Source organism: Synchiropus splendidus, chromosome 14 (assembly GCF_027744825.2).
Source record: "Synchiropus splendidus isolate RoL2022-P1 chromosome 14, RoL_Sspl_1.0, whole genome shotgun sequence".
Classification (NCBI taxonomy): domain Eukaryota; kingdom Metazoa; phylum Chordata; class Actinopteri; order Syngnathiformes; family Callionymidae; genus Synchiropus; species Synchiropus splendidus.
Window position 1 is genome coordinate 2,598,382 of NC_071347.1, and position 10,673 is coordinate 2,609,054.

General features: G+C 40.0%; 1 protein-coding gene across 1 annotated transcript; it reads left to right on the forward strand.

Annotated features, from left to right (window-relative positions):
* Window positions 1–1,798: 1,798 nt before the first annotated feature.
* On the forward strand, window positions 1,799–10,430 carry snupn (snurportin 1). Its single transcript, XM_053885852.1, has 9 exons — window positions 1,799–1,904; window positions 2,552–2,716; window positions 3,463–3,634; window positions 4,707–4,811; window positions 5,107–5,203; window positions 7,069–7,166; window positions 7,253–7,330; window positions 8,190–8,270; window positions 9,922–10,430. The coding sequence occupies exons 2-9, from the start codon at window positions 2,559–2,561 to the stop codon at window positions 10,243–10,245; spliced, it is 1,113 nt and encodes a 370-aa protein (XP_053741827.1). The 5' UTR covers window positions 1,799–1,904; window positions 2,552–2,558; the 3' UTR covers window positions 10,246–10,430.
* Window positions 10,431–10,673: the final 243 nt, after the last annotated feature.

Here is a 10,673-nt window from a genome sequence, read left to right on the forward strand (position 1 = left end):
GCCTTTATTGTCCTTGTACAGTGTACAACGAAATTTGAGCGCTACTCCCTTGGTGCAAACAATGTACAAAAGAATATATCAAAAAAAACAATCAAGCATGCACTAAAAAATAAATAAATAGTATATACACAAGTAGCAGCAGTAAAAGAGCGTAATGACAGAAGTAGCACTTATCCAGATGTAAACTTCAGTAGTTTGTTATTGCACATAGTTTTTTCTTTATTGCACTATGAACGATGTGGTCAGTAATAATGAAAGTTGTAGGCTGTTTTATCTGGTGAAACATGTTTACACATGTATTTACACTTGAAATATTAAATGATTAATTATTGAATTATTAAAATCCACTTGTCATAAATACATTGACATTTTGTATATTCACAGATATATATACAGATATATAGATATATATAATATCTGTATATTCATAGGAATGAGCCCTTGGCATAAATGGAGGTGGGCTTCTCAGGCTGAAGTGATCACTCACTTCGTCAGAATGCACTTTGTGTTTTCCAGACACTAATTCATCAATCATGGAAATTTAAGCGCAAATGAATCTGACTCGGTGGAACAGAAAATTCTGACTGACTGTTCAGAGTTTTCTCTCTAAACAGATGAGGTCATTCCCCAAATCCTGTATACATGTCTCAGTCCTTTCCCAAATCTTACAAATTACTGGTCCAATATGTTTGACATTTTAGGCAGAGCTTACGGGTTTTGCCTCCAAACCTTCTTTCAGCCATTTTTGGCATACCAACATCGAAGGGCCTCCCATCCAAAGTGTGTCACGGCATTTGCAACTGCAAGTTTGTTTGTTTTTTTCTCATGATCACAGGATCAACGGAGTCATGTATATGGAGAAGCTGAGGTTCCCACAGAAAGGTTCATATGGAATCTGTGAGACTACATGGAAACTAGTCTAATCTTGCAGCTTGACACCATTGACCTGATTGACATTGACAGTCAAAACCTCAATTTATCACAATGATTATTTTCCCTATTATTACTATTATTATTCTACTATTATAATATGCCTTTAACCTATATTTATACATGTATAAGCCTTATTATCTGAAGTTCCTCTTCTGCTTAACATGTTCCTTCTCTGGTAATATTCCACTTTGCAGAAATTATGTGCAAAGTCAGCATCATCTTGTGTCAGCGAAGATTGTGCAATATTAATCGCAGGATGTACTTGTCTTTGTAGTAAAAGCGCAGTGACCAGAGAGATTGTTTTCATGACAAGGCCTTTGCTGTGATATGATAGACGACTTAAACCCATGGTAATTGTCTCAGACCCAAAATGATTATAGCATGATGAACGTCTTGTCTTCTGCTCCATGACTAAATAGTGTATAAAACACTTGTTGCTCAGAGACAGTCTTCAGGACATGATTGCTACCTACCAAGTTGTATGCCATGTTCGCTACTTGCTGCAAGACAATTTTCTATTTTAATAGTTCTCTCCTGAATTATTGCTGCGCCTCATCTTTACAGAGAGTTATGTTCACAAAAACCAACATGTACTCTAAGCCTGAGTCGCTACATAATCATTATTGACAGTTTATTGTATTTAAATGGTACACATCTTTATGCTCGAGCTTCTGTAAATATAACTGACTATATGGAGGCGCGGATACAATATTTAAGGTGTATTCAGAGACATACAGTCATTTGAAATTGCTTGAAGTTTGAACTTGAACTACAAATTGCCTATACACGCGAGCGCTCGACGTCAGCCGGCGGGCAAATTAAACATCACTTCCGCTTTAAGAAAGGCGCAAACAGGAAGCGACTACCTTCACCATCTCGGCTCCGCCCAGTGCCGCGGCCGCCTGGTCTAGCAAGCTTTCGCCTGTCGTCCGGGCGGTCGTTTTGTCCCGCGTCCTGCCTACATGTCCGAGGTACTTACTTACGTCTTCTTATGTGTGTGGCGTGCCGTCGCGTATCCAGTTTGTCACAGGGAGGTGATGCTGGTTTTAAGCATAGATGGAAGCCTCATGTCAAGTGGTCCGGGGTTCGCCATGGCGTTTGTGATGCCCTTTAAACGTGGAATCGCGAGTATAACTAACTCTACTTTCGGGTCTTTTCGCTGGCAACCAAACTAATATTTGAGGCTAGAAGGCTAGTTTATTTCTTGTCGCTCAGCATTGCTAATGTATAGCAATTAGGTTAGCTACATAGACGACTTTGTGACTCAAATTCACGAAACTTGTCATACATACATACTACATACTTGTGATACATATCAGGTTATTTTCTGTTGTCACCGTCACTACTTCCCCGCCCAACTGTCATGATGTTTTGATTTAAACTAAAAATGTATAGTCTCATTTGCGTTTGCTCTTGTTAATTGTTTAAACAGTTAAAGTATTTTATCAAGTAATCGCATATTGATTTTAAAAATATCCTCAGTTTCTTTTCCCCTTTCCTGTCTATTTGTTTCACCCCTTGCTGGAGTATTATTCATTTTTATTTTGTGTGGCAAGATACATTGTTTTGACAGTAGAGAAGCAATGATTGTTCATATGAGTCATATTCCCAACTGTAGAGTCCCCATGGATGACCTGACCCAAGCCCTGTCAGCCAGCTTTGCTGTATCCCAGGAACCCAACAGTACTGCGGCTCCACATCCTCGATTAGCACAGTACAAGAGCAAATGCAGTGCACTGGAGCAGAGTGAGCGACGGCGGCGCTTCCTGGCCCTGCAGAAGAGGTATGAGTATGTTGTTATTGTAGGTGTTATAATCTTTCCAGATATTCTGTTTTGTACCATAAGGACCGTGCTTTTAGAGAAATTTGTTTTCTCGCACAACAAAAGGCCTTATTTAGATTGTTAGTATTATTGTTCCTAATTAGTTACAGGCCATTTTCTATGCTGTTGTTAATAAACTTTAATGATAAACATTAAACCAATAAGAAAATTCCACATCAAGGTTTGACTAGTCCGTGCCTTCGGCATGTATTTTTGGTGAGGATTTGGTGAAGTCATCGCCATAATGACGACGACATTGCATCACATCATCGACAGAGTCGCCCACTGACACTCATCACGTTGAGTGGCTGAAAAAGAACGCAGTCTTTTTGTTGCAAAGTGGCTAAACTTGGTAGACAACAGTAATGGCGGCCCTTAGTGAAGCCCACATTCATTTTTGGATGTTTGATATCTCTGGGCACACCTGGTTCTAGCTGCATTAATGTCTAGACGTGTGTTTGTCTAAAAAAAAAAAAAAGCATTTTGATTGTACTTCTCTTCCTTTCAAGTCCTACTTCTACATCACTCTCTGAGCAGCATGTTGAAGCAGCCACTGACCCTCTAGATGGAAGAATAATAATCAAGTACAATCTAGCTATCAGAATCTCAAAATTTCTTAGCCAAGTATGACTGTTATTCATTTCCATGTGTGCTTGCATCTGTCAGTCCCACTACAAACATTAAACAATATTTGTTTGTCATTACAGCAAAAGGTTAAACTATGTCAACCATGCTCGGTGCCTGGCTGATGGGGATTGGACTGGGGCAGATAGTGATGGGGAGCAGGACATGGAAGAGCAAGGGAAAGAACATGGGGCCACAGAGGGGATGGAGATGGAAGTGGAGAGGAGGAAGCTGCCCAAACTTTATGCTGACCAGGTAGGTCCAGAAACGGCTTGCATGATACTGCCGCCATCGAATCATATCAGGCATGTCTTCTTGTTTTTAACACAGTAGATGAAATCAAGCGTGATGTGGTGATGTCACAGGCATGTTCTGTCATTGTAATATCTGCACAACTGTAAGCCCTAAGGAGGTTTTGCTGCTGATCTTATGTTCAGCCAGTGAATGGCAATATAACAAACCTGCTTGTCACCCAGAGAGACTTTTTTCAACAACATGTTAAGAAGTGAGGAAACCAATTAGATGGCTGCCTGATTTCAGGCATTCAATGGAGTCGCTTCATATGAGACGACTAGCTAGTACTGTAACTTAAAGGCTACTCCTCAGCCAGGTAAAGGTGTCATATCTCTTTTCCTGCATTAAAAACTGTGTGTTAGATGCATGTGTCTGGACCGATGTTTTGTGGTTGATCACTTCATTTCTCTATTAATGTAAAGTCCTCATCTGTCTCCAGAAAGTAATCTAAAGTCTGTTGGTTTCCAGAGAATCAGTTACTTAACTAAAGTCCATTCACAAATAGATCAACCAAATAAAAGCTAAAACGATTATCTTGTCATGCACCCATACGGCGAAGCAAGTCCCAGACTACTCTGCTGCTGGATGTCAGTCACTCCCTGCGAAATACTCACTGGTGCTTCTGTAAACCTCTGTACGCCGTCTTTTGTGTGTATCCTGTTGTTTTTGTATGATGGTGACTGCCCTGCCATCAATCAAACTACTCACTGCTACATTGATATTCTGTGTTGAGTCGTGTTACCTCGGGCAAAAATATATTATCTGTTGAGTCTTTATTTTTGTGGAAGAATTCCTCCATAAACTATTGTGTAAGGGTTACAAAAAGTTTGGACCATAGGGCAAATGTAAGAAAAGAAGTGCTTGTTTCGTTGAATGTATTCTGCGGTTATTTTCTGAGATCTACTGAGATGGATGGATTTACTTTTTTGATCCCAAATTGTTATCTCGCCCTCATGTTTGCTTGTTCTTTACAGGCAAATACTGTCAGCTATGGTTGTGCACTAATTGCGATGTATCATTCTATTTTCTGCAGCTGATGCTTTCCGAATGGCTGGTGGACGTCCCCCCAGAGCTGGACACTGATTGGTTGATGGTGGTTTGTCCAATCGGAAAAAGGTCCCTCATTGTTGCCTCCAAGGTAGTGCTCCTGTGACTTGTATTTGTGTCAATATCCCATGATTTGTCCCCCAAACATAACTAACTAAAGTTAGTTATACTTTAATAGTTATATATATATAGTTATATATATACATAGATCTCTGTTTTTCAATATCCTAAAGTACATCTGGAAAGGAACAGTGGTCATTGTAATTTTATTTGGATCTTCATTCAATGTCTAGTTTTTAATTGTTGACACAACGAAGTGCGCGAACAATCTAGTTCCAGAAAAGACTTGCTCTCAAAGGTATTTCTGTTTGTTTTGTGATTCCAAGGGTTCAACTGCAGCATATACAAAAAGTGGCTACTGTGTGAACCGCTTCCCCTCACTGCTACCTGGCGGGAACAGACACAACTCAACAAAGGGAAAAGGTGAGGTTTGTTAACATGGTCCTGTCCTGCCTTTTTACCTTATATATATATATATATATATATATATATATATATATATATATATATATATATATATATATATATATATATATATATATATATATATATATATATATATATATATATATATATATATATATATTTAAAGCTTTGAAATCTGTTTCATGTGCTGTGTATGTTATCTCATCACGTTAGTAGTTTTTTAGGATAGGGACCCTTAAGGGGTTCTAGTGACGCTCTGAACTTTTTGTTCATAATCATCATCATAAAATGTTTAAATGTTGTTGGGGATGTGTATGTTCGGGGGAAAATGGTACCACCACTATTTCTTTATGTGGCATGATTCGTCTCGTCGTCATGGTGGTTGGTCACCCTGGGTGCGAATCCTCTACACTCAGCTCCAAGACTTAGAAGTCTGTCAGAAAATTTGCCAGTTATGTTCAAATCAGATAAAGGTAAACAATTGACTTTAATTCTACCTTTTGATCAACAGATTTGAGCAAGTTCTTTTGTCTTAAAAAATATTTAAAACTAGCCCACTGACTTGAATTTAGACCCCTTGAAAGTTCTGTGTCCACACAGATCAGGTGTTTTCATTCACTCTATCCTATGCTTTTTGAAAGCGGGGTCCAAGGGTGAATAAATCAGGCAACCAGGATGGTACTGCAGATACTGCTGGAGAGCAGTCAGTGCCTGACCGATAAGTCCTGCTGTATAGATCAAAGCATTTTCTGCCAGACAGCCAAAGTGGGAAGGTAGCTGTGGTCACATATCATGGCTGAGATGTTGTCATGCTCTCCAGCAGACCGAGACACTTTGCCATCAGGCCCTGCTATGTTGTCTTGCCCACTTGGTGAGAGCCCGCACCTGACAGTCAACCACCTTAAGATGCGCTGGTACTGGCTATCAGACAAGTTGTTGTTCCAGCTGCGTTAAAAGAAAAGACATCAGGCTTTTAGCTGGAGGGCATCTTGGGCGCCCTTGTTTCTTCAGCAGGACAGCCTAAATGTATTATTAGTGCCTGTATAATGCACAACTCGTCGTGTCATCTCACTGTTATACATTATATTGAGTTTCCGCCCGGTAATTTCGCAGACTATGAACCAAATTTGCTTGAGTAGCTCAAGCGACAAGCCTTTATATATGTATTGTTTGAAAGAATGACTGTTGTGGTTGTGAATGTTTAGAAAACCATCACCCCTGATACGACTGCATGCTTGTTGTATCAGTTGCATAAATATATGAGAAAAAAAATGTTGACACAAGGCTGTACACACAATGGCTTGTAGTAAAGGAAAGAATCATTGTAAAAATGTTTTTATTATTATTATTTTAATTAGTCAGGGTCAGCCAAGTAAAACAATTGCCCAGGGGACCCCTGCATCTCAAAATGTTACTGTGGCAACAGTTACTGAGTTCATGTCTCTTAATGTTTATTTGACTCAGATGCTTGTTTATTTGTTGTTTATCAAGTTATTTTGGTACAAATAGATGTTTACAGCTTTGTTTTTTACAAAGCAAGTTGTTAGTTGTCAGTCGTTGACATGTCATGAGGGGGCGGGGTTATGGGTTGGGGTGCTTTTCGACGAAAAATCTTAGCTAAAAGCCTGAAAGACATGTACGCACAATTGAAAAAAAAATCCTATCTGATTTTAAACACTATAAAATGTGGCCCTACCGGACACCCTCATTGTGTTTGAGAGAAGAGTCAAGTGAACAAATCTGCAGGTGTCGCTGGGATTTGTTTTTCTCAAGAACGCTGTTGAAGTTGTCACAGATTGTAAACCATGTGGAAAAGCAGTTGGTGAGAAAGTATTCTGAGGTTATATCTGTGGATCTGACAGACTACACCATCCTGGACTGCATTTACAGTGAAGTGGACAGAACCTACTACATCCTCGATGTCATGTGCTGGAGCGGCCACCCAGTCTATGACTGCTCGGTAAGACTGCTGCCAAGACCAGTGCTCTTTCCACACTTCGCCATGTAAGACGTTAATGTAATTTGTTTGTCTCCTTTTGTCACCAGACTGAGTTCCGTTTCTTTTGGCTGCAATCTAAAGTGCAAGAGGCAGAGGACTTGTCGAAGATCTCAAAACGAAACCCTGTGAGTCCCATTCTTTGACGGATTGTCTACACAGCACCGGCGTTGTCAGGGTCAGAAGTTCACTGATAAAAGCTTGTGGCACTTGTTTAGAAAACGATGAACTGTCACTTGCACTCCGTCTGCTACCAAGTGCTCTGTGTGTCATTCAGTGCTTCAGCATTTGTTGACAAGGACGTCACAGGCAGAAAACAGCTAGAAATGTTTTTTTTCCTAATTAGAAAGGCTTTGAACCAACGAGAGGCTGAAGAAGTAAAAAGAAGACCGACTGACCCGGATTATACAACTTTATTCTTAATCATATAATTTAACTCGGAACACTCGAGCATTTTGCTTTTTTAAAATTAGGAGCACACAGTGTGATCAAAGAGTGACCAGCATAACTTTATTTCCAGTTGACAATGGTGACAGATTTCAGAGCAGCAAACCAATCTTCAAAAAGATTTTGATATGTGATGTGTTGACGCTGGTTTAAAGACCCTGGCTGGGTCGTGGAGGAACTGCAGAGAGGCAGTTGTGAGCCAAGATGTTATTTGCTGTCATTACAAAAATACATTTGAAAACAAATACTCGTGGGGATGCGTCCCCTCTGCCGTAATTATGTCAACATCTTACGTAGTGCTCCCTTAATGATCTCAGTAAATTGCCAAAAATAGTTGAGTTTAAACTGTTGGTTGTTGAGAAAGTTGTGTTTGTATTGTCACCTCACTAAATGTAAGTAGAAGTCGCCGTCGAGGCTGGGAGCTGTTGGTAAGGCGACCAGTCTGACTAGTGCAAGCAACATGTGTGCAGGACCAATGTAACTTCTGCTTTCATGAGGAGTGTCACATTTTGTTTATATGTTACTTGTTTGTCCCAACAGTTCCGCTTTGTGAGCCTTCAGAGTAAGGACTGCTCCAGTGAATCCATTCAGAAAGCACTGTCCGTGGACTACACCTTCAACGTAAGCATCAGTCACACCTTTTTTTAATCAACTGGAAATCCTTAAATTCTTGAATGTTTCTTTTCCATCTTGGATTAGATTAAAGTCACCAGGAACCTTCAGCCCAAACACTATTTGAATTAACTAGAAGTCTAACGTCAACATGGAAGATGTCTAGTTTTCTCAGACTGTGATGTGAGCTTTGCTACTTGAATTTGCTCCTGAATGATGAAATAACGTTTTAGAGTTTCTGAAAAATGGTGTACAAACTGAACTAATGTAATCTATACATTGTGATTCAGATTAATGTGTTAGTATTGTTTTTATATTTTATACATTCTTTTGTCCAGTTATTATTCTTGTGTGTCACATTAATTCATTGTGGGCTGCAATCCCCATTAATAATAATCATAATAATGCTATTATCTAAGTAATTTCATGGTGAAATGCCAAAAGTCACTATATTAAATGCCCAGGGTTTCACCAGGATTTGTTTCCTACACTGGGTCATTTGTAGGACAAATACAGTCGCCAAAAATACAAAGTTAAATGGGTGTATCTGGGTGTAAGTTTGTCAGCATAATTATCTGTGAGAGCAGTACACACTTTCCTTACAAGAAAAGCAACTCTTTATGAGGGGAAGGGGAGGAGGAAACTGAGGATCCTGCTGTGTTGGTTTGACAAAAAAAGGAAATTATGTGAACCCCTTACAGTTTGACAAAGTTGAACTTGACAACTGAATTCTGAACTCCAGCAAATGTACCACCTGCAAAAGCATGGATTACTGGGAGCAAAAAAGGGCAGTTGATTCGATTCACATATGTACACTGTATAGACCAAAGTTTGGTGTCAAAAATGAACATAGTCCGCCAAAACATGACGATTTAATTCACCGTTCATAGATAGAAAATCTGTGGCATGTATGACTTATGTCCTGACCACATCATGGACTAGGTGATCCCACAGTTAATGAGTGACAAATCTGGTGACAATGCAGGCCCACAGAGTCCTTTTACAGCATGTCAACACATGCAGTGTGTGTTGGAGAATGAAATGTTGTTAGAGGGGAAGATTCTTCCTAAGTACCCTATCTTTTCGCAGTATAATAATTCACTCCACCTGGGTATTGATTCGGGATTAGATGAGATTTATGATTTGGTTTCAGTTTGCTTGTGGATATTTCTCTCAATTAATGCCAATTTTGCTGGAATGTGGAAGAGATTTTGAGTGACCAGACACCAGACCCTTAGATGTCTGTCTCGCTGGTGAAAATGTGACTCGTCTGAGAGAAAAGCACCATTCCAAGGTCAGAGCAACCACTCACAATGCTACTCAGCCCATTGCTGTGGTTCATGGCGTTGATGAGTCAGTATGGCATGAGCACAGCTGTGATAGTGGGGTAGTATATTATCAGAATGCAATTTGTGTTACTTCTGTCATGTGCTTTCATTTTGTTGTGTTCCAGCAATGATTTCCACAGTGTCTTCATAGAATCTGTTCTTTCCTATACAGCATTATCTTCTGTCTTTTGTGTTGGTAGAATTTATATTAATAACACCATGACTGAATTTCAGGTTAACAGGTGAATTTCTATATATAGCTTTTGTGACATTAGATGGTTGATCATTTGGAGTTGGATACATGAAAAGCTCATCTATCGTTTTATTAACAGGTGGACGGACTTCTTTTCTACCACCGGGAGACCCACTATACCCCAGGCAGCACCCCACTTGTGGGCTGGCTCCGCCCATACATGGTCACTGACATCCTGGGTGTTGAAGTCCCAGTTGGACCACTGACTGCCAAGCCTGAGTATGCCCAGCAACAGATCCAGCAGATCTTGGAGCACAAGAAACCTTCCAGTGGAGTCAGGCCAGCCTACAGAAGCGGAAGTTATGAGTTAGAGTCTCTGTCCACGCCGTGTGCCAACGATGGCAACGACTCGCTGAACTGCTTAAACCAAAAGTCAATCAAGGAATCAAGCATGGAAAGTTGACGCAGTCACTTTTTCCATACTCTACCAAGGGGACAGTGTTGGTTGTGAGCATCCCGGTCTTTCATCATGACACCACCACCTGCAGTCTCCACCCCTCATACCAAGATGTACTCATAAGATCAGGTCATCAGTGTCATCTTCTATTGTTTTTAAGTTTCTTAATAAATGGTTTTTCTATGCTTTCAGTCACTGACCTCATTTGTGAAGTTTGTCAAAACGTCAATTGATTTCATTTACTTTACTGTGTGTTAGCGTGTGTGTGCATGTAAATATCTTGTGAGGTGTTGATGATAATCAGAAGGATTTTCTCAAAGCAGTGCTTCTAAGAGGGTCTGAAGTAGGGACTAGAGTGAGGATAAAGAGGTGAGGTCAGCTGTGGATAGCCAACAAATTTGAATATTATCCACTTTCACTTCTAACCCAGAAAG

Coding starts and splice junctions, on each gene's coding strand:
- snupn (XM_053885852.1), top strand. CDS start 2,559: ATGGATGACCTGACCCAAGCCCTGTCAGCCAGCTTTGCTGTATCCCAG. Junction 4,812..5,106: donor CCCTCATTGTTGCCTCCAAG/GTAGTGCTCCTG, acceptor TGTGATTCCAAG/GGTTCAACTGCAGCATATAC. Junction 8,271..9,921: donor CCGTGGACTACACCTTCAAC/GTAAGCATCAGT, acceptor TTTTATTAACAG/GTGGACGGACTTCTTTTCTA.